General features: G+C 47.5%; 1 protein-coding gene across 3 annotated transcripts in view; it reads left to right on the plus strand.

Moving 5' to 3' along the window:
• Window positions 1-7,806: 7,806 nt before the first annotated feature.
• CDC73 (cell division cycle 73) overlaps window positions 7,807-23,941 on the plus strand; it is a 141,417-nt gene continuing 125,282 nt past the window's right edge. For all 3 annotated transcript variants that reach the window (XR_016219483.1, XM_002717688.6, XM_070054912.2), the window contains exons 1-3: window positions 7,807-8,227; window positions 10,208-10,313; window positions 19,114-19,183. Coding sequence is in view for 2 of the 3 variants with exons in the window: in XM_002717688.6 (XP_002717734.1) it covers window positions 8,097-8,227; window positions 10,208-10,313; window positions 19,114-19,183 (307 nt within the window). In the remaining variant the exon portion in view is untranslated. The remainder of the gene's footprint in view (window positions 8,228-10,207; window positions 10,314-19,113; window positions 19,184-23,941) is intronic.

Here is a 23,941-nt window from a genome sequence, read left to right on the forward strand (position 1 = left end):
AGGGCAAGCAGGTGCATGCGGAAGAGGGAGACAAGAGGGGTAACTTCTTTTTATAACAACCGACTCTCAAGATAATTAATCGCATTCCGTGAGAACTGCATTAACCCCTCTTAGAGACTCAGGCAACTCTTCACAGTGTAGCCTACTGCATCTCAATACTGCTTAACTGGAGACCAAATTTTGACATGAATTTTGCAGGGGCCAAGTCATCTTTAAACCATAGCACAGCGTGGCTAGCCATAACCACTCTTCAGGATCAGGAGATAACACTGCGGTCTGGTGTACTCTCAGCCAGAATATGCAGGAAGCTCATGGCCTACGCTGGACTCTCTCTCCCCACAGTGTGTCCCTGGTGGTCTTGGTGCATGAGTCACTGACTGAAGTGCAGTTTGCACCAAGACTCACGGGAGACTCTGGAGTTGGAATATTAACACCCTTGACAACTCAAGAGTGCATATTGGAAATCTTGCATCTCCTGATCCTGATCAAGGCCACTGAGCCTACAGTGGGGAAGTAAATTAATGCTGAATTGAGTTCTTGTATTTTGCTAAAGTCCTTCACAAATTGGGTTTCAGTTTTTTCCCTAGGAATAAAATCCTCTCTGATCTTTCCCTTTTCTGATCAAAACTGTTCTTTTTCCTATTTTTTAAAAAATATTTATTTTATTTTATTTGAAAGAGTTACATAGAGAGGTAGAACCAGAGAGAGGGAGAGAAAGGGAGAGTGAGGGGGAGAGAGAGAGAGAGAGGAATTCCATCTGCTGGTTCATTCCCCAAATGGCAGCAACGCCAGAGCTGGGCTGATCTGAAGCCAGGAGCCAGGACTGTGCGTGCAGGGGCCCAAGCACTCAGGCCATCCTCTACTGCTTTTCCAGACCATAGCAGAGAGCTGGGCAGGAAATGGAGCAGCCAGGACTTGAACCGGCGCCCATATGGGATGCTGGCATTGCAGGCTGGGGCCTTAACCCACTGCACCACAGCGCCAGCCCCAACAGTTTTGTTTCTTGAAGAAACTGTTTCCTAGACTTTAAAAATTTCTTCTCTGACCTCTCTGCTTATCTAGTTGTCTATCATAGAAAAGTCTTTAAGAAGAAGCCGGGCCAGCGCCATGGCTCACTAGGCTAATTCTCTGCCTTGCGGTGCCGGCACACGGGGTTCTAGTCCTGGTCGGGGCGTTGGATTCTGTCCTGGTTGCCCCTCTTCCAGGCCAGCTCTCTGCTGTGGCCAGGGAGTGCAGTGGAGGATGGTCCAAGTGCTTGGGCCCTGCACCCCACGGGAGACCAGGAGGAGAAGCACCTGGCTCCTGCCATCGGATCAGCGGGGTGCGGGGCCATTGGAGGGTGAACCAACAGCAAAGGAAGACCTTTCTCTCTGTCTCTCTCTCTCTCACTGTCCACTCTGCCTGTCAAAAAAAAAAAAAAAAAAAAAAAAAAAAAAAAAAAAGCCAAGCAGGGACTCCGTCAGTCCATCCTTGAGCTGGCCCTGGGGGAAGTTTGGAAGGTCTTCTCAGACCATTGTCTGTAAATCAACATTGGCATGAGTCGCCACTGAAAAATTAGAGTCTTCCTCCTTGGTCTTGTCATTGTGTCCCTGCTTTGTTTAATTCCATCTACTTGCAATCAGGAGTGTTGCCCAAACTGTGTGGTTAACTATAAGCCTTTGGCAGTTTCCAAGGACTTGAGCTGCAAAATACCATCTGTAGAGGACACTGCATTTCACACAGGATTTTCTCCACTGAAAACTGCCTCTTCCTTGCCCTAAACCTCTTCCCTCATGATTTCACACTGCCATGTTAATATGTATGCTCATCTAACAGGCAAGGTTCTTTACCAAGGTCAGTCTGGATTGTCACTGTCCACTATGTCTACTTTTAACAAGAATAAGTTTGTTCATATTAGAGGTTCTTTAGAACCAAAAGGGAAGAATCCCTCATGAGGAAATTGTACTCTTGTCTGAAAGAGGCAGGGGATATCTTAGGTAAGGTAGGAGAAACCGCCTCATTTGTATTCTTATGTTGTGGTTTAGTAAGTCCTGGCTTTTTGATTGTATGGTTAAATAAAACTGTCAAGGGCCCAAGTTTTTCTTTAAAACAGCTAAATTAGTAGTTAAACTTCTTATGATTTAAACATCCTACAGTTGATACATTGTGAGTTAAATAAATAAATGATCAGTTTCTATAACATATTTAAACTTGCACATGTGTGTGTATGTACATATTCAAATAAGATATTTGTAACTGTATCCAATCAAATGAAATGGTAATAAGAGATGTCTTTGTTAAAAAGGTTAACTTTTATTAAATTGTCACAGTGCTAAAAATATTAAGAATTTCTCTGTCTCTCTCTCTCACTGTCTACTCTGCCTGTCAAAAATAAAATATTAAGAATTTAATGTTAGTAAAAATGAAAATTCTAGATTGTTAACTATTTGTAAGATTGTCAACAACTAATTAAATCAGTTAATAAGTAAAATTTTGATGCCTGAACAACACTAGGCAAAAACCACATACATTGGTTCTGCACATAAGTAGCTTGGAAGTCACCATTTTATCCTAACATCAAGAAAAAGCTGAGGGGTCAGCGTTGTGGCATAGTGGGTACAGCCACCGCCTGCAATGCTGGCATCCTATATGGGCACCAGTTCAAGTCCCAGCTCTTCTTCTGATCCAGCTGTCTAGTATGGCCTGGGGAAGCAGTAGAAGATGGCCCAAGTGCTTGGGCCCCTGCACTCATGCGGGAAACCCAGAGGAAGCTCCTGGCTCTTGGCTTTGGATCAGCCCAGCTCTCGCCATTGCGGCCATTTGGGGAGTGAACCTGAAGATGGAAGAGTCTCTCTCTCTCTTTCTCTCTCTCTTTCTCTCTCCCTACCCCTCTCCCTCTTTCTCTCTGCCTCTCCTTCTCTGTGTAACTCTGATTTTCAAATACATAAATAAATCTTAAAAAAAAAAAAAACTTAGGGGCACTCAGTCACAAGGAAGCTTTCATATGTTTGAAGATTTTGCCTCCTTGAGCTCAACCGGGCTCTCACAGTAATGTCTGGACAAATCTCCTAATTTTCTAGCAGGGGAAGGGAATAGGGATAATTTTGAAATATACCAGCGTACTTTGTTTTTCTTAACAAGGTCTGTAACAAAGCTAGTTGATCAGAGTCTGAATCTTGTGGGGGTTTTATTGGAGCCTAGCTGACCTTGGAGACGGAAAGTGCCCAACTCCAACTAGCTCTAGTCTTCCAAATGGGAGAAGGGGACACTGGACTGCAGATCACTCTGGCCATCTTGTGTTACACCTAGGGCTAAGGGGGTGCAGTAAGCTGAGCAGCACAAGCGAGGTCCCCAGTGCAGTGGTACACGCTTGCTAGAAGACTGGGAGTTAACCTGGGACTGCAGAAGGCTTCCCTTCTCCTGACACCTAAACGTCACGTCACTAAGGTCTATTTAGAGCAGATTCTCTTACTTAGTACATCATGTCCAGTTATCAACAAAAAATTATAAGGCACACTAAAATTCAAAGTACACAATTTGAGGAGACAGCACGAGCACCTGAAACAGACATGGCAGGGCTGTTTGAACGATCAGGTAGGGTATTTAAAACAATGATTAATATGCTTGGGATGCTAATGGACGAGGCATACAGCTTGCAAGAAAAGGCGGCCAATGCAAACAGAGGGATGGAAATCCTGAGAAAGAACCAAAAAGAAACAGTAGAGATCAGAAACACCACAACATAAGTGAAGAAAGCCTCTTACTGGCTTATTAGTAGACCGGACATGCCTCCAAAACTAAAAAGCAGAGAATAAAGAGAAAAAACAGAACAGTACCCAAGGATTGTGACATCTACGGAGGTGTAATGTAGACGTCATGGAAATGACTTAGTCCACTTTTTATTTCTTCAACTGAAGTACCAAGAGGAGCTTCTTGGACAAGACAAGGTTTCTTGCAGCTTAAAGTTTGGAGCTTACAGGTCAGGGTTGGGTGGCCCTAAAAGCAGCATCTGTGAACAGTGGCCAAGGCAGGTGTGGAGGAATGACCACACAGTGACCAGGAAGCAGAAAGGGAGGCAGGCCAAACTTGAGCTCAAAATAATAAATACGCTCTTGGGAACCACCCTTCAAGGCCATGCTCCCAAAGACCTAAAACACCACTCACCAGACCCACCTCCAAGCCACCATTCGATAAGTCTCCACCCTTAAGACATCGAGTGTAAACATCTGCATGAGTTTTGGCGGCAAGTCCTAGTCAACTCTTTACAAGGAACATCAAGTGAAAAGAGAAAGGGACGTAAATACTTGAATCAATAATGACAGGATTTCCCCAATGTCAGATACCAAAACCACAGGTCCAGGAACTCAGAGAACATCAGGAGGACAAATGCAAAAACAGCCACAAAAGGGGCATGTGTTTGGCATAGTGGTTAAAACACCACTTGGGTTACCTGCACCCCATATTGGAGTCCTCAGATGGAGTCTCCACTCTGCTTCCAATTCCAGCTTCCTGCTAATCTACTTTCTGGAAGACAACAGGGAGACCTAGAGGGAGTTCCTAGCTCTTGGTTTTGGCCTGGCTTAGCCCCAGTTGTTGAGGGCATCTATAAGGTACCAACAGATGGAAAATCTGTCTTTCTGCCTTTTCAAATCCACACACACACACACACACACACCCATACACACACTTACAACTTAAAACTACACCTAGTTATATAATTTTTAAATTTCAGAAAAATCATTAAAAATTCTGTTAACAGATACCAAAATACAGTTAGGAAGGATTAGTTCTGGAGTTATATAGCATACTATATTAACTATGGTCTACAACAACTTATTACATCTTTCAAAGTAGCTAGAAGAAAAGCAGACTGAAGGTTGGTAACATAAAATCAATAAAGGTTTTTTTATAAGTATTTATTTGACAGGTAGAGATATAGATAGTGAGAGAGAGAGACAGAGAGAGAGGTCTTCCTTCCATTGGTTCACCCCCAAGATGGCCACTATGGCCGGAACTGCACCGATCTGAAACCAGGAGCCAGGTGTTTCCTCCTGGTCTCCCATGTGAGTGCAGCGGCCCAAGCACTTGGGCCATCCTCCACTGCCCTCCCGGGCCACAGCACAGAGCTGGACTGGAAGAGGAGCAACCAGGACTAGAACCTGGTGCCCATATGGGATGCCGGTGCCGCAGGCAGAGGATTAACCAAGTGAGCCACGGTGCCGGCCCACAATAAAGGTTTGATAAGATGGAAATGCTACATATCTTGCTTTGATCATTACACACTGTGTATTTTAATCAAATTATCATGCTGTCCCCCATTAATATATACTAACATTGTGTTCATTGAAAAAGCTTTGGGAAAAAAAAAAACTTTATAGATGAATAAAGATAGGAATTTCATCAAACTTCTTAGAAACCATGCAAACAAGAAAATTAAATGAAATATTTAACATTCTGAGAAAAAATAATCCTCATCAAACTAGAATTCTGTACTTTGTGAAATTTTTCTTCAAAAGTAAAGGAGAGGGCAGACGTTGAGGTGGGGGTTAAGCCCCCACTTGCAATGCCGGCATTCCATTATTGAAGTGCTGCTCCACTTCTGATACAGCTCCCAGCTAATGTGCCTGGGAAAGTAGCAGAGGCTGGACCAAGTACTTGTGCCCCAGCAATCCATGTGGGAGACCTGGAGAGAGTTCCTGATTCCTGGTTTCACCTTGGCCCAGCACTGGCCTTTGTGGCCATCTGGGGAGTGAATCAGTACATAGAAGGTCTCTTCTCTTGATCTCTCCCTCCTTCTCTGTCATTCTTTCCAATAAATACATTTAAAAAATGTAAAGAAGGGCAGGCATGTGGTGCAGCTGTTAAATTCCTGCATAAATCCAAACTTGGAATGCCCTTAACTCACAGTGGGGTGCCCTGTTCAAGTTCTAGCTTCTCTGCTTCTGAGCCAGCTTCCTGCTAATGCACACCCTGGGAGACAGTGGCTCACGTACTCGGGTCTCTCTCACTTGCTGGGGGACCAGACTGATTTCTGGGCTTCCGGCTTTGGCTTGGCCCTGGCTGTTGTGGGCATTTGGGGAGTGAAAAAGTGGAAGGCAGAACTCTCCCTCGCATATGTATGGAGATATGCGAGGACAACAAAAATTCATGGAAAATGGAATGAAAAGGTAAGTTTATTTTGGTGCAATTTTCAAACCCATAGTTTTCCATAACAAACATTTCCCATGAACTGTTTGAAGAGTGATTATAGGCATGGATTGCACACAGCTTGGAAATTAAGATTATTTTATTATGAGGGGCCACACTAGCTATGAAGCAATATAGTATTGTATTATTTGAAACTGGACTGGGCTGAGGGGCCTATTATGTACCAAATAACAGGCAAGACACAAGGCTATGACCATGACCATGCAGGTGTACCGCCCTTTAGGTTTTTTTTTTTTTTTTTTTTTTTGACAGGCAGAGTGGACAGTGAGAGAGAGAGACAGAAAGAAGGTCTTCCTTTGCTGTTGGTTCACCCCCCAACCGCGCTGATCCGAAGCTAGGAGCCAGGTGCTTCTCCTGGTCTCCTATGTGGGTGCAGAGGCCAAGCACTTGGGCCATCCTCCACTGCACTCCCGGGCCACAGCAGAGAGCTGGCCTGGAAGAGGGGCAACCGGGACAGAATCCGGCGCCCCGACTGGGACTAGAACCCGGTGTGCCGGCGCTGCTAGGTGGAGGATTAGCCTAGTGAGCCGCGGCGCCTGCCCGCCCTTTAGTTTTGTAGGATGGAGGTAAGGTAACTAACAAGGAAAACCAAGTAACAGGAGGTGTCTGATCCAGGTGAGTGGCACAAAAAGTGCAGTTCTTTTGAGCTTGGGATGTGGTTCAGGAAAACATCACAAGGGTGACAATCCTGGTAGAACAGACGAAACATGTCAAATTCACAGCGGTAGAACCGCTAGAGATCAGAACTGACCCACATCCCCCTACTGGGCACGTTAACAAAAATGGATTTTTTTTTCCCCTAAAGCAGGTCAAAGCATTTGCCAGCCACAAAATCGCCCCTGCTCCCTCCTGACACAGGAAAAGGTTACAAAAACATCCGGGACTTACAGGGCTTTTTGATTACGGCACCCAGGCCATGGCATCTCGAACTTCTCCAACGTGGCCAGTGTCTCACGGACCCCATCGAGCCTCCCATGTGCACCTCCCAGCGGAGGCACCTGTCGCACCCTGAGGCTGGCCGGGAGAAAGGGCCGTCGTGGAATACTAGGTTCGAGGCCTGGCGCGGGCAGCTCTCGTATTCTTGGTGTTTTCTTGACTTGTTGGGTGCTTTTCACCGTCCTCGTGCATTAACCCATCCCCCTCACCCCACTGACCACCTGATGCAGGGTACAGGGGAGAGAGGTGAGCAGGCTCCAACAATCAGCGGTGCCAGGTGCCGCTTTGCAAACCCACCCCAACACCACCTGTACAGGGGCTCATCCGGACCAGCAAGCCCTAGACACCCAGAGGTAGGAGTGGGCCCGACCCACCCGCCCAGGTAACGCCTGGGCCCCACCGGGCCTTCGGCCAGAGGCCCGCGAGCCTCGCGCCGCGAGCCACGTGAGCCGCCGAGGGGCTCAGAGCCCGCGCCGGGGCCGCCGCGCAGGTGCGCGTGCACCTGCCGCCGCCGCCGAGCGCGCGCGCGCCCGGCCCCGCGCTGCGCGTCCGTGCGTCGCCGTGCGTGGGCGGCGCGTCCCTGCGCTCGGCGATCCGCGGAGGGAGTCGGCTCGGTGCCGCGGGGGAGCCTGGGAGGGGCACTTTCTTTCCCTGGCGACCGCGGCTCCCCCTGGCGGCGGCCGTGCGGCGCTGGAGGCGCGCAGTCAGGCGTTCTCCGCGGGCAGCCGGCGGCGGGGCCTTGCCTTCCAGCGCGGGGTCCTTGGCGGCCTGGGTGGCTGCTGCCCCTGCTGCTGTCGTGGGCGAGGGCGGCTGTTGGTGCTGCTGCTGTGGGCGCGCCGCGGCGGCGGCGGCGGCGGCGGCGGCGGCGGCGGAGCGGCAGCCGGGAGAGGGCGAGGCGGCGGCGGCGGCGGCGGCAGGCGCGGCGGCGGCGGCGGCGGCGCCCGGGCCGGCGGCGGCGGCGGCGAAGGGAGAAGATGGCGGACGTGCTCAGCGTCCTGCGACAGTACAACATCCAGAAGAAGGAGATCGTGGTGAAGGGGGACGAGGTGATCTTCGGCGAGTTCTCCTGGCCCAAGAACGTGAAGACCAACTACGTGGTGTGGGGGTGAGTGCGGCGCCCCCGGGCGCCCCCGCCGCCGACCCCGCCGCCGCGGCCGCCCGTGGGGGGCCGCGAGACCCGGGCGCGCTGAGGCGGGGGGAAAAGTTTCTGTGGCGGGCGCCAAGTTGCGCTTCGAGGGCGAGGAGGGGCCGCCCCGGGCGCCGGGCGTCCGTGCCGGCCTCGGGGGGCCGGGGGCGGGGCCGCCGGGGCCACCTGCGCAGGGGTGCACAAAGGGGCGCGGGGTGTCGGTGTGCTGTGCGCGGGGGCGGCCGGCCACAGGGCTCCCCCCGTCCCGGGGACAGTGCCTGCTGCAGTGGCGTGGAGCGCGGGTGGCAGAAGCGTGCGGGGGTGCCGCGGGTGGCCGCGGTTCGGGGGAGCGTCCGGAGACGGGTTCGATCCCCGTGTCCGGCCTCTCGGGCGCTGGTGTGGTGAGAGCCCTGGGTCCCAACTTTGCTACTGCCTTCTGCCTGGGGAGTGGATGGAAGTCGGCTTTTTGAGGCGTCCGGGTCTCTCTAGTTTTTCCCGTGCGGTGAAGTGAGCTCACGAAGCCTTGGTGAAGTGACAGCCTTCCGAGTTCTCCTGCCTTGTGATCCCTTCAGAGAGTTTGCACAGGCAGACGGAATGACATTCGAGATTGCATTTTTTTTTTCCGCGCGTAAAACGTCATCAAGCAAGACTTAGGAGGCAGGAGCGGTTGGGTCGGAGCAGTCCCAGCGGTCCGTCCTGCCCCAGCGTGGGTCGCCCTACGTGGATAGAGGAGAGGACCCCGCCGCTGTGATGCGGGATGCTCCCTCGCTCCCTGGAAAGCAGCCGTCACTTCTGGTTGGGGTGTTGCGGGGAGTGTGCATGGACGTGTTTTCCGCGTGTTCCCATCCAACAGGTTTCCTTGCGTGAACAAGGGAGTAGGCTCTGAGGAATGGGTCGGAATTCTGCACCGAAACGGTGCATCCCGCCTTCTCGGGTGAGGGAACTGTGTGCTCACGGGCGTCAGACTCGGAAAGGAAATGTTTGACAGCCAGTGAAAAAGCAGTGCTCACAGCAGATTTCAGGCTTTTTCAGCAGCGAATTCAACCAAGAAATTATTTTTGTTTGTATGCGAGTGCATTTATGCACATGTATGTGAAGCATCGCACAGTACTATTCCCTGCAGTGCGTTTCTCTTTTTCATATCCTACAAAAAGTCTATATTGGCTTTACTGAGTTTCGTAGTACAGTGTTTCTTCGTACTTTGTGGTTTGAAATACATTGATTTAGAGGAAAAGTGGAGATACTGGCAGAGGTTTGCAAAGTGCATTACTTATGGAGAATAGTGCGTGGTATTCAGCTGAATTCAAATCGTACTTTGATGTTTCTAGATGTCAAGAAGAAATGTGGGATTGGAATGAAGTAGTGCATGGGCTTGAATTAAGCCTGTACCGCTAGCTTACATGGTTTTAATCACAGGTGGAGTCACAGTTTGGTGTGGAGTCAGTGGTCTGATTTCAGTGCTGTCCTAAGAATCATTGCTACCTTTTCTGTAACATGGTTAGGAATGTTGCCCAACAGCGGTCTGTTTAGCAAGAGCCCCGCGATAAATTGATTGTAAATTCGCCACCAGTGCTGGTGGTTGTGCTTCTCATGAAATCCTGTTCTTTTCTCTTAGAGATTCTCTCCAATCTGTAACTAGTGAGATTTCTCTGTTCACAGATACCAGACAGTTCTTTGGGCCTAAATAGAGAAGAGTGTGTGTGTGTCTACTTACAAGTATCTCATCTTAAAGGGTAACTTCTGTGCTTTCCCGGCTTCTCGCGTTTGTCATGTCTCTTTTGTGTTCATTTTAATCTAATGGAAGTCTGCTTATTCGATTTTATACTTTACCTGTGTTTCTGTTAACTGTGTCAAATATGTTGTTAAATATATCTTGCACTGGGTGCAAGATAAATTACAACATATAACGAAGTCTGGAGAGTTGACTTGGAATTGTGATAAAAATCTCAATTATTCTAGGACTGGAAAGGAAGGCCAGCCTAGAGAGTACTACACATTGGACTCCATCCTATTTCTACTGAATAATGTGCACCTTTCTCATCCTGTCTATGTTCGGCGAGCAGCTGTAAGTACCTTTCATTTTAAAACTTTTCTTTTTTGTTCATTGATAGTAGATCTCATTTGGCATGGGTAACTTCCTTTGTGGGTTTCATATCTAAAGAATAAAAGGTTTGAAAGTCTCCTGTATGGTCAAAATTTGGCTACTTTGTGACTTACCCAAATTTTTAATTTTATCATGCAAAGCGTAGGTCTTGTTTATAGCAGTGTAGAAATTTTTTTTTTAAGATTTATTTATTTATTATTTGAATGTTGGAGTTACATGGGGAGAGAAGAAGAGGCAGAGAGAGAGAGTGGGATCTTCCATCCGCTGATTTACTCCCCAATTGGCTCAGCGTCCAGAGCTGCACCAGTCGGAAGCCACACGGGTGCAGGGGCCCAAGGACTTGGCCATCTTCTCCTGCTTTCCCAGGCCACAGCAGAGAGCTGGGTCAGATGTGGAGCAGCGGGAACTTGAACCGGCGCCCATATGGGAGTAAAGCACCACAGGTGGTGGCTTTACTCACTACGCCACAGCGTGGCCCGTGTGTGGAAGTTTTTAAATGCACTTACAGGGATGTTATAAAAAATCTGTAAACCTGTGGAAGGACTTTGATGCTTTGGAACTCTAGTTTAATCACCAAGAAACTTTTCTTTGTCAAAAGAATCCACTAACAGACACCTTTTTTTTAAAAAAAATTTTTTTTTAAAATTTTTGACAGGCAGAGTGGACAGTGAGAGAGAGAGAGACAGAGAGAAAGGTCTTCCTTTGCTGTTGGTTCACCCTCCAATGGCCACTGCAGCCAGCGCGCTGTGGCCAGCGCATTGTGCTGATCCGAAGGCAGGAGCCAGGTGTTTATCCTGGTCTCCCATGGGGTGCAGGGCCCAAGCACTTGGGCCATCCTCCACTGCACTCCCGGGCCACAGCAGGAGCTGGCCTGGAAGAGGGGCAACCGGGACAGAATCCTGCGCCCCGACTGGGACTAGAACTTTATTTTTTTAATACATTTAATGTAATTATTTTCATACTCTGTTGATAAGTTCATTTGTTTTCCATTTTATCAGCTTTCTCTGAAGAAAATCAGGAAATCCTTTTTTTTTTTTTTAATATTTATATATTTATTTGAGAGGCAGAGTTACAGAGAGAAAGGTCTTCTATCCACTGGTTCACTCCCCAGATGGCTACAATGGCTGGAGCTGGGTCCATCTGAAGCCAGGAGCCAGGAGCTCCTTCTGAGTCTCCCACATATGTGCAGAAGTCCAAGCACTTGGGCCATCCTCCACTGCTTTACCAGGTCATTCACAGAAAACTGGATCGGAAAAGGAGCAACTGGGACACGAACCGGAGCCAAAATGGCACTCTGGCGTCTCAGGCTGAGGCTTAGCCCACCCACCACAGTGCCTGCCCTGCCCAGGAAATCTTCAGGACCTTTCAAGGAGCTGTTTCACAGGGTCTGTGATGATGAGATTCTTCATCATAGAAACCTTTCAGAAAATTTGTGGAAAATGGGATTAAAAGATAAATTTATTTTGGTGGAAAAATTTGGATACTCACACGTACAGGACGTCTTCAGAAAGTTCATGGAAAATGTATATTATGGAAAAGGCATACATAGATTTCAAAATATTTTGTATAAAAATAAACTTATTTTTCAATTCCATTTTTCCAAAAACTTTCTGAAGTATCCTTTTGTAATAGAGAATAAGTAGGGTTCCAAGTTACTTGCGTGTGATGCTGTATGATAGGATAAATTGCCATAAATGCCCAAGAAAAGTGCTCCAGAAGAGTAATATTTAATTTTTTTAAGTAAAACTCCTCATATTATTTTTGGTAGAATGCACATAATTTTTTTGAGTTACAATTGAAATAAACACATGTCTGCTTTTAATTTTTGTTTCAACTTATTTGTAAGTACATACTTAAAATTAAGTATGAAATGTATTACTCTATTGTGGGGAGCAGCCCGGACTGGACTGAGTTACTGGAATTAAGACTTATTCTATGCATCTGCTCTCCCACAATATGGCGCTGGGAGAGAAGTAAACAGCTTCCGCACAGCTGCCTCCAGTTCAACCAATAAACTGTAGGACTTGCTCCTGATTGGAGAGCAGCGTACTCGGCGTGTGGGCAGCCGAGTTGGGATTGGCAGAGGAGGACTATAAAGGAGGAGAGAGACGGCATTCACCAGGAACATCTAAGAGGAACATCTACCTGAAGGAACACCTGTGCAGCCCCCGAGAGAGCCGGCCGGCGGTGTGCTGCTCCCCTGCGGAAGTGGGGAATGTGGCAGGGGGAACCGCCCTTCCACGGAGGTGGAAGGGACGGTAGCCAACCCGGGAAGAACCAGCAGCCAACCCGGGAAGGACCAGCAGCAAACCCGGGGAGGGCCGAGCAGACGAAAGAACAGCGCAGGGTCCTGTGTCGTTCCTCCACGAAGAGGGGGAGCGACATAATGGTGCCGTGACTCGGATACGAAGCCTAGGCAGGGCTTAGTGTCGTTCCTCCACGAAGAGGGGGAGCGACATAATGGTGCCGTGACTCGGATAGGAAACGTGACTCGGATAGGAAACCTAGGACGGATAGGAAACTTAGGAGGGAAGAAATGACTCGGATTAGGAAACCTAGGTCGGATAGCAAACTTAGGAGGGAAGAAACGGGAAGAACTGGGAAAATATCGGAGAGAGAGACTAGCAAACAGCCTAGGGAAATTACCGGAGAGAGAGACTAGCAAACAGCCTAGGGAAAAGCCGGACGAAAAAGGTGCCGGAAGAAGCTATTGAAAGCCTAGGCATAGACTCAGATACGGACTACGGGGGGAAGCTGGGAGAAATCTCTAAGGTCGAAAGCGAAAGTGAAAGCTAGAACAAACAGACTCGGATGCGGACTGTGGGGAGAGGCCAGGAGAAATGAGGGAGGAGTATTGTTGGAAGAAAGCTTGGGGAAACATACCGGGTAGAGAAAAATGTTAGGGAAATTGAAGCCGCGGGGGGCAGGCCGAGGCGGAAACGAAAGCCACTTTGGGATTCTCAAGTTAGCCCGGGAATGGGGGGGCGAAGAGTTGAAACCAGAAGCGGAGACGTATGAGCTAGGTTGGAATCCGTCAGATTAGCCTGAGGAGCAAAGGACGGGAAGCCAGACCGAAAGGCGCAGAAACGTGAGCTGGGTTGAATTCGCCAGGTTAGCCCGGGGAACTTAGATTGAATGCTAGTGGCGGAGACGCAAGCTATGCTGTGTGACCCGCGGAAGCCGCCGCGTGCAGAGAGTGCACGGGGCGTGAATAAATAGGGAATGCGGGGCTGGCGCGAGGCCGTGGTTCAGACACGAAAGGGCTAGTGCGAGACCGCGGAGTGTGCGCGCAAAGCCGAGCCGTGCAGAGCCGAGAAGCCGCGCAGATGAGAGAGGCGCGGGCTGAAGCGGCTCAGAGCCGGAAAGCCGCCGAGAAGCAGCCTCGGGGCAGGCGCCGGAAAGCCGCAGGGATAAGAGAAACAGAAGTTTAGAAGTAAAATGAGAGAAATGGGAATGTTGGCAGACAGAGGTAAAATGGGAGAAATAGGAATGCCCGGAGATAGAGAAATAGAAAGGCCTCCCTACAATACTGCAATTAGAAGGCTTGGATTCGGTCTGCCCGATTAATGAGGTGATGAGCACCTGCGGCGGCTAGCAGCTTATGCGCCGCAGGTCACCGAAGACAGGCACGAATTAACATCAGTAAGGCCTCCCCACAATACAGCAATTAGGAGGCTTGGATTCGGTCTGCCTGATTAAGGCGGTAAGCACCAGCAAGCAGCTCGACCAGAGTATGAGCTGCAGGTCACCGAAGATAGGCACGAACCAACACTAATAAGTCTCCCCCACAATACGGCAATGAGAAGGCTTGGATTCGGTTTGCCTGATTGTTAGGGCTTGTAAGCCCCTGCAGGCAGAGCAGAGCATGCGCTGCAGGGCACCGAACACAGGCACGCATCAGCGCCTAAAAACCTCCTCACAACATGGCGAAGAGAGGACCCGGATTCGGTTTGCCTGATTGATAGGACTTGTAAGAACCTGTGGCAACTCTAGCAAGTAGAGCAGAGTGTGTGCCGCGGGACGCCGAAGACAGGCGCGTATCAACGCCAAAAAATAAAAAGAAAGGGGGATCCGTCCTAGGTTTCCTATCCGAGTCACGGCACCATTATGTCGCTCCCCCTCTTCGTGGAGGAACGACACAGGACCCTGCGCTGTTCTTTCGTCTGCTCGGCCCTCCCCGGGTTTGCTGCTGGTCCTTCCCGGGTTGGCTGCTGGTTCTTCCCGGGTTGGCTACCGTCCCTTCCACCTCCGTGGAAGGGCGGTTCCCCCTGCCACATTCCCCACTTCCGCAGGGGAGCAGCACACCGCCGGCCGGCTCTCTTGGGGGCTGCACAGGTGTTCCTTCAGGTAGATGTTCCTCTTAGATGTTCCTCTTAGATGTTCCTGGTGAATGCCGTCTCTCTCCTCCTTTATAGTCCTCCTCCGCCAATCCCAACTCGGCTGCCCACACGCCGAGTACGCTGCTCTCCAATCAGGAGCAAGTCCTACAGTTTATTGGTTGAACTGGAGGCAGCTGTGCGGAAGCTGTTTACTTCTCTCCCAGCGCCATATTGTGGGAGAGCAGATGCATAGAATAAGTCTTAATTCCAGTAACTCAGTCCAGTCCGGGCTGCTCCCCACACTCTATAAATATTGCTTCCTCCCCCGCCCCCCCCTTTTTTTTCTAAAGATTCATTTACGTGAAAAGTAGAGTTAGAGAAGATCTTTCATCTGTTGGCTCACTGCTCACAACAGGTGGAGCTTGGCCAGACCAAAGCCAGGAGTCAGGAGTTTCTTCTGCTTTCTCACATGGGTACAGGAGCCCAAGGAGTTGGGCCATCCTCTGCTGCTTTCCCAGGCACATTAGCAGGGAGCTGAATTGGAAGTAGAGCATCTTGGACTCTCACAGGCGCCCAAGTGGGATTCCAGCACTACCAGCAGTGGCTTTACCCACTGTTCCACAGTGCTGGCCCCTCCCATTTCTTACTGTTCTTGAAACAGAAGTATGCTAGCTTTTCATTGTCTGTCATCACAGTAGTTTTTGAATTATCTAACACTGTTGCTGAATTGCATTCAGCTGTGTGAAATTTCCATTTATGAACTTTGCTTCTCTTCCAACTAGTAATTACTGAGGTTTCTGACTTACTTGAGGTGCCTTCGAAACAGTACCGTGCTATTTAACGGAATTGAGAAAGTATCCCGTTGCCTGATGGGCTTTGTACGTACTAAACACAAGACTCACTCTTTTCTATTTATTTGAAAGGCTGAGTTACAGAGAGAGTGAGGGAGGGCCAGAGAGAGATCTTCCATCTGCTGCTTTACTCCCCAAATGGCAGTGGGTCTCCCATGTGGTTGCAGGGGCCCAGGTACGTGGGCCGTCTTCCTTGCTTTCCCAGGCTCTTTCGCAAGAAGCTGGATCAGAAGCAGAGCAGCTGGGATGCGAGCTGATGCCCATATGGGATGCTGGGCAGGCAGTTTAACCTGCTGTACCACAGTGATGGCCCCAAGGATCTCTTCTCTGAGCAAGAAATATATACTTAGTCTTAAGTAGTTATTTAAAAAATTAGAAAGGGTGAAACTACTTGGTAAATAGAAAAAAATAGTGATATTGCTCTGTAGAGTTACTTTAAATCATACTAGATTTTAGGAATGGACAGTAATTACAGTTTTTTTGGATATATACATTCTTTTCAGAGTAATGAAATGATTTAAATATTTGCGTTTGATTTTCAGATCATTTTGTTGAGGAATGGTTGTAACACATGGCTGACAACTGTAGTTACTGTGAACTTCAGGACTCGTGGTCATCTAAGATTTGGCTCTTTTATTTTTCTTTTCCTTTAAAAGTAAATCTATTCATTTACTTACTTGAAATGCGCAGTGACAGAGAGAGAGAGAGCTCTTCCATCTGCTAGTTCACTTCACAAATGGCGACCAAAGTGTAGTCTGGCGAGGTTGAAGCCGGGAGCCTAGAACTCTATCCAGGTTTTCCAAATGGGTAGTAGGGACCCAAGTACTTGGGCTGTGTCTGTTGTTTCCCAGGTATACTAGCAGGAGCTGGTCTGCTGCTTCCCAGGTGTAATAGCAAGGAGGGGACTCAAACTGGCACTCATGGCGTGCAGGTGTCCCAAGCAATAGCTCACCTCACGATGCTACAATGCCCATCTCTTTTTTCTTAAATACTCATATTTGCCACATTGGAAAAGAAGAATTCTAAAATTCTGGGGTTGTACCAGTTCTGGCTGTTGTCTTCTCTTTGTGTTACTGCTCTTTGGTAGGAGCAGACCATTTTTGAAATACTCTTTCTGACCTAAAGTGCCTATTTGAATAGACTTACATATTCCCTCATGGCAGTCATATAAACTCAGTAGTGACCAACTGTCAGTATGACAGTAATCTAAATAAAATTAGTTCCACTATTTTAAGTATTTACATTATTCTATGTAGACCAGTTCAAGAAAGTACAAAAATGTTTGTAGGCTTTTAAACTTTATATACTCATAGGGGGAAACAAAAACTTAACCCTATTTTATAATAGCCAGAACTTTAAAAATAACTTAAGTTTTAAATGGTAAATATAGCTCATTTTTGAGAAGCTATTTAGTCAGCATTCACTGCTGGTAAGGTATTTGACCAAAGATGCTAAAAGTTTCTTTTTAATTTTTTTAAATGATTTATTGGAGCCGGTGCTGTCGCGCAGCGGGTTAACGCCCTGGCCTAAAGCGCCAGTATTGGCCCCGGTTTGAGACCCAGCTGCTCCACTTCCAGTCCAGCTCTCTCCAATGGCCTGGGAAAGCAGTGGAGGATGGCCCAAGTCCTTGGGCCCCTGCACTCATGTGGGAGACCCAGAAGAAGCTCCTGGCTCCTGGCTTCCGATTAGCGCAGCTCCGGCTGTTAGCTGCCAATTGGGGAGTGAACCATTGGATGGAAGACCTCTCTCTCTCTCTGTAACTCTGACTTTCAAATAAATAAGTCTTTAAAAAAAAGATTTATTTCTTAATTTGAAAGGCGGAGTTGAAGTGAGGCAGAGGCGGAGAGAGTTATTGATAGATAGATCGATCTTTGACCTGCTAGTTCAGTCCTCAAAAGGCAGAAATGGCCGTTGCCAGGCCCATCTGATGCCAGGGGCTCCTTCAAGGCTCCCACATGGGTGCAGCGGGTCCAGGGACTTGGGCCATCTTCTACTGCTTTCTCAGGCACATTAGCAGGAAGCTAGAAAGGAAGAGAAACAGACAGGAATGCAACTGGCACCCATATGGGATGCCGGCACTGCAGGTGGTTGCTTTACCTGCTATGCCACAGCGCCAGCCCCTTGATACGTATCATTACTTCATTGTTGCTCATATAAGGTGACAAAGAATTTAAGCATCACCTCTGGAGTAACTGCTTTGCATTCTGTTGATTGTTTACATTAGAAAAATTATATGGAAAATTGTGGTCCAAACATGACTTGGTACCTAAAATATGCAGTTTTCCTTTACTTACCTCTTTACAAATTGCTCATGTAGGTAATTATAGGAAAATTACCCCTTTTATTAAAATGGATAGTTTTTTCAGATTTAATTTTTTAGTTTTTCCCTGCTTACAGAATTTATAATATTCAAGGATAAAAAAGAAATATATCATACAGAATGTATAAACAACTACCACTAATATTTTCCTGTATAATCTATTTTTCCCTGTACTTAAATAGAACATGTACCTATCAGAATTTAGTTTTACTATCTAATTTGATTTATTTGAAAGAGTTTAAGCAGAATATTTTGAAGAGTTCTGGTTTTTGTGAGGGAAAGAAAGCACTTCAGACTAAGTGGAGGAGAAAGACTTGACGTTATATTTTGAAAAGGAATAGTCATTGCTTCCTTTCCATTATTTTTTGTATATCTCCCTGGAGTTTCAAAAATGAAATTATCAAAAATTAATATGGCTAAAAAATCTTCAGTGGGCATGTGTTTTGCTCAGTGGGTAAGTCGCTGCTTAGGATGCCCCACATCCCATATCAGAGTGCTTGGTTTTGAGTCTCTGCTTTGCTGCTTCCAGTTCAGCTTCTTGCTAATGCACACCCTTGGAGGCAGCAGGCTGTGACTCAAGTGATTGTGTGCTTGCCAGCCATGGGAGAGACCTGGGTGGAGTTCCCAACTCCCATGTGGGAGACCTGGTCCACCCTGGCTGTTTCAGGATTTGGAGAGTGAACTAGTGGATCAAAGAGTTCTTTCTGCTTTTCTAATGGAATAAAAATAGACATTTTAAAAAAGTTGGTTAAAATTTTTTTTCAAGGTTTTTATTAGATTCTTTTAATCTGTTCATTTTTTTAAGATTTGTTTGTTTATTTGAAAGAGTTACAGAGAGAGAGAGAGAGAGAGAGAGAGACGAGGGGGTGGGGGAAGTCTTCTATCCGATGGTTCACTATCCAATTGACTGCACCAGCGGAGCTGTGTGATCTGAAGCCAGGAGCCAGGAGCTGCTTCTGGGTCTCCCACTTGGGTGCAGGGGCCCAAGGTCTTGGGCCATCATGTACTGCTTTCCCAGGCTATAGCAGAGAGCTGGATAGGAAGTGGAGCAGCCGGGACTTGAACCAGCGCCCGTATAGGATGCCGTCGCTTCAGGCCAGGGCATTAACCTGCTGTGACACAGCGCTGGCCCCAGTCTTGTTTTTTTACAAATGTGATATTTGAGTGTATGTTGTCAAGATATATTGGAATAAATTAAGACATTGCATGATATTTATCAGTTTATATATAGTTGTTTTTTGGCTAATACCTAATTTAAAATTTTGATTCAGACTGAAAATATTCCTGTGGTTAGAAGACCTGACCGAAAAGATCTGCTTGGCTATCTCAATGGTGAAGCATGTGAGTACTTTTCAATTTGTTCCTATTCTTTAATAGATGTAGTCGTTCATCCCTCTCTCCCTTCCTTCCTTTTCCCCTGTGAAATAAGTTTAGGGAAGAGATTTCATATTCCTACCAAGATGTTAATCTGCCTGCAGCTGTGTGCATATGTGCAACACTTCGCTAACAGGCAGTGTGTGCTGTTTTTGCTCTTCAGTTAATTCCATCTTCTTTGTTGTAGATTCCATCTCCCTTCATGCTCTTAGAGGCTTTGCCTCTGTAAATTATTGTTTTTCTTTTGTTCCATCAGTTTTTACCTTTACAGGAGACATAGTGAGATAGTGCATTTTTTTTTTTTTGACAGGCATACTTAGAGAGAGACAGAGAGAAAGGTCTTCCTTTTGCCGTTGGTTCACCCCCAAAGTGGCTGCTATGGCCAGTGCGTTGCGGCTGCTGTGCTGCACCAATCCGAAGCCAGAAGCCAGGTGTTTATCCTGGTCTCCCATGGGGTGCAGGGCCCAAGGACCTGGGCCATCCTCCATTGCCCTCCCGGCCCACAGCAGAGAGCCGGACTGGAAGAGGAGCAACCGGGACAGAATCTGACGCCCCGACTGGGACTAGAACCCAGGGCGCCGGTGGTGCAGGCGGAGGATTAGCCTAGTGAGCCATGGCGCTGGCGATAGTGCATTTTTTTTTTAAAGATTTATTTATTTATTTGAAAGTCAGAGTTATACAGAGAGAAAAGGAGAAGCAGAGAGAGAGAGAGAGAGAGAGTTCTTCCATCCGCTGGTTCACTCCCCAACTGGCCAAAACAGCTAGAGCTGGGCCAATCTGAAGCCAGGTGCCAAGAGGTTCTTCCAGGTCTCCCACATAGTTGCAGGGGCCGAACGACTTGGACCATCTTGTACTGCTTTCTCAGGCCACAGCAGAGAGCTGGATGGGAAGTGGAGCAGCTGGGACTCGAACTGGCGCCCATGTGGGATGCTGAACTGTAGGTGGCAGCTTTACTTGCTATACCACAGTACCATCCCCCAAATAGTACCTTTTTTAAAAATGTTTTTGGTTCTACATTTCTACTGTATTGCTCAGTTTGTCTACTGTTATTTTCTTTTCTTTTCAGGAGAATTGTGTCTTCTTTACTTCTGAGTCTTGAAACCACTCCAGTCTGGCTTTAATGCTTACCATCCCTCTCAAGTCACTCTTCGTAAGGCTGACACAGAGCTGAGGATTGCCCTGTCTGTTGGTTCCTCTTATCTTACTTCACTGTGCGCAGCATTTGGAGTGTTGACTGCTCTCTTTTTGAAAGCATTTGGGGCACCAGGCTCTTTTGGCTCTTTTGCTACTCATTTGTTCAGTTCTTAATTTGTTACTTCCGTGTCCAAAATGTAATTCTTGACATTTTCTAGGAATTGGCCTTTTTTTTTTTTTTAATTTCTTGTTTAACTCTTAATTTCTATGTGGTTTTTTCCAGTTTTATACTTTAAATGTCCTATATTAGCTGATGATTTCCAAATGTTTATTTCCAACATTGACTTTCCTGAGCTGTATATTGATAAGTTCACTGTTAGCATTTTCCCCTGGATATTCGGTAGGCTTCTGAAATTTAACAGCCTGAAAACAGAATGCCCAGTTATCGTTCCTTCTCCCCTAATATAAGACAAAAACAACAATTCTGTTCTTTCCCAGAATTCCTGCCTCAGTAATGTTTAGTGCCGTCCTGTTCATGCAGTTATTTAACGTGAAGAACCCTATCAAAATCTTTGCATTCTCACATCTAACATCCATATATCCACTCCATCAGCAAGTCTGATTCTCTCTCTTTTTTTGAAAGATTTATTTATTTATTTGAAGGAGTTACAGATCGAGATCTTCTGTTTGCTGTTTTACTCCTGAAATGGCTGCAGCGGCAAGGGCTGGGCCAGGCTGAAGCCAAGAGCTTCTTCAGTTCTCCCACGTGGGTAGCAGGGGCCCAAGCACTTGGGCCATCTTTTGCTTCTTTTCCCAGGCCATTAGCAGGGAGCGGAATCGAAGTGGAGCAGCTGGTATACCAGCATTATACCAGCATTATATACCATATTTCAGGTGGCGTTTTTACCCTGTGTGTCATAACTCAGTCCCCCTTTTTCGGTCTTTAAAACCATGACAACTTCTTTCCATTCTAATCCTATGTTATAATATGCTTCATTTTTAGACTGTCATGTAGCCTCGTCACCAGTTCCTATTCTTTATTTTCTACAGTATATTCTCTGCCTAGTGGTTAAAAATGACCTGTTTTTGAAAAAGAAATGTGACTGTGTCCCTCACCTTCTGAAGGCCACACCTAGAGTAGCTTGGAATCAAAGCTACACTCCTTCTGGCCTCGTGTCTTCTGCCCGAGTCTGTGACCTCGTCTTTGCCAGTACTGCTCTGCTCACAACATCAGTCTTGATCTTCTGGCTGTTCTTGTTTGATAGCCTTGGCACGTGCTGTCTGTCTGCCTGCCTGGGGTTGTTCTTTCACATCATCCCATGGCTCATTTCCTATCTCGTTCAGGTCTGTGCTCACAGGTTTCATCAGAGAGGACTTCTCTGATCATTCTAAAATATAAATTAGCATTTCATCCCTCAGTCTTCTGTGTGTGTATAGTACTGTTCTCTTTTAGTCTTCATCACATTTCATTTCTTGAGCTGAACTTACTTATTGTCTGACTTCTGTTAGATTAAAAATTCATGTGTGAATTTAACATGAGTAAAGAGATGTGTCATATTAGTGGGAGGAAGGGTGAGATTATTCAGTTGATGGGTTGGTAAAAGTAAGAAAGTTCTGTATTGTGGATAAGAAACGTGATGAACTGGGAAAAGATTTTTCAGCTCAAGGCTCAGTAAAAAGATCTGTCTTATCCCATACATGAAGTGATGTTGGAAATAGGCGCGTAAAAGACTAATGACCGGCTGGCGCCGCGGCTCACTAGGCTAATCCTCCGCCTTGCGGCGCCAGCACACCGGGTTCTAGTCCTGGTCGGGGCGCCGGATTCTGTCCCGGTTGCCCCTCTTCCAGGCCAGCTCTCTGCTGTGGCCCAGGAGTGCAGTGGAGGATGGCCCAGGTGCTTGGGCCCTGCACCCCATGGGAGACCAGGATAAGTACCTGGCTCCTGCCTTTGGATCAGCGCGGTGTGCCGGCCAAGGCGGCCATTGGAGGGTGAACCAACAGCAAAAAAAAGGAGAACTTTGTCTCTCTCTCTCTCTCTCTCACTGTCCACTCTGCCTGTAAAAAAAAAAGAAAGAAAAAAAAAAGACTAATGACCTAATGGGTACTGTTTTGGAGTTCACAGAAAAGGTGATAGTTTCATTCAGATTTAAACTATACATAGTGTTATTTAAAAATTAGATAGATAAAAATCTTGAGATTTTATAACACATTCTAAGCTAAGAGGAAACATATTCTGTTGTCTTGTTCATTATAGTGTCAGTTGATACAACTCCTGTTGAAACTGGCAGCAGTCTGTTGTGGGGAGCAGACCGGACTAGACTGAGTTACTGGAATTAAGACTTATTCTATGCATCTGCTCTCCCACAATATGGCACTGGGAGAGAAGTAAACAGCTTCCGCACAGCTGCCTCCAGTTCAACTAATAAACTGTAGGACCTACTCCTGATTGGAGGAGAGCAGCGTACTCGGCATGTGGGCAGCCGAGTTAGGATTGGCGGAGGAGGACTATAAAGGAGGAGAGAAACGGCATGCACCAGGAACATCTATGGGGAACATCTAGCTGAAGGAATACCCGTGCAGCCCCTGAGAAAGCCGGCCGGCGGTGTGCCGCTCCCCTGCGGAAGTGGGGAATGTGGCCAGGGGGAACTGCCCTTCCACGGAGGTGGAAGGGATAGTAGCCAACCCGGGAAGAACCAGCAGCAAACCCGGGGAGAGCCGAGCAGACGAAAGAACAGCGCAGGGTCCTGTGTCGTTCCTCCACGAAGAGGGGGAGCGACATAATGGTGCCGTGACTCGGATATGAAGCCTAGGCAGGGTTTAGTGTCGTTCCCCCATGAAGACGGGGAGTGACATAATGGTGCCGTGACTCGGATAGGAAACCTAGGACGGATAGGAAACCTAGGACGGATAGGAAACCTAGGACGGATAGAAAACTTAGGAGGGAAGAAACGTGACTCGGATAGGAAACTTAGGACGGATATGAAACATAGGAGGGAAGAAACGGGAAGAACTAGGGAAAATATCGGAGAGAGAAACTAGCAAACAGCCTAGGGAAAATATCGGAGAGAGAGACTAGCAAACAGCCTAGGGAAAAGCCGGACGAAAAAGGAGCCGGAAGAAGCTATTGAAAGCCTAGGCATAGACTCAGATACGGACTACGGGGGGAAGCTGGGAGAAATCTCTAAGGTCGAAAGCGAAAGTGAAAGCTAGAACAGACTCGGATGCGGACTGTGGGGAGAGGCCAGGAGAAATGAGGGAGGAATATCGTTGGAGGAAAGTTTGGGGAAACATACCGGGTAGAGAAAAATGTTAGGGAAATTGAAGCCGTGGGGGGCAGGCCAAGGCGGACACGAAAGCCACTTTGGGGTTCTCAAGTTAGCCCGGGAATGGGGGGCGAAAAGTTGAAACCAGAAGCTGAAACGTAAGCCAGATTGGGATCCGTCTGATTAGCCCGGGGAGCAAAGGACGGGAAGCCAAACAGTGGGGCGGAGACGTATGCTGGGTTGAATTCGCCAGGCTAGCCCGGGGAACTTAGATTGAATGCTAGTGGCGGACACGTAAGCTACGCTGTGTTACTCGCGGAAGCCGCCG

Source organism: Oryctolagus cuniculus, chromosome 13 (assembly GCF_051225735.1).
Source record: "Oryctolagus cuniculus isolate XC-2025 breed Fujian yellow rabbit chromosome 13, ASM5122573v1, whole genome shotgun sequence".
NCBI classification, from domain to species: Eukaryota; Metazoa; Chordata; class Mammalia; order Lagomorpha; family Leporidae; genus Oryctolagus; species Oryctolagus cuniculus.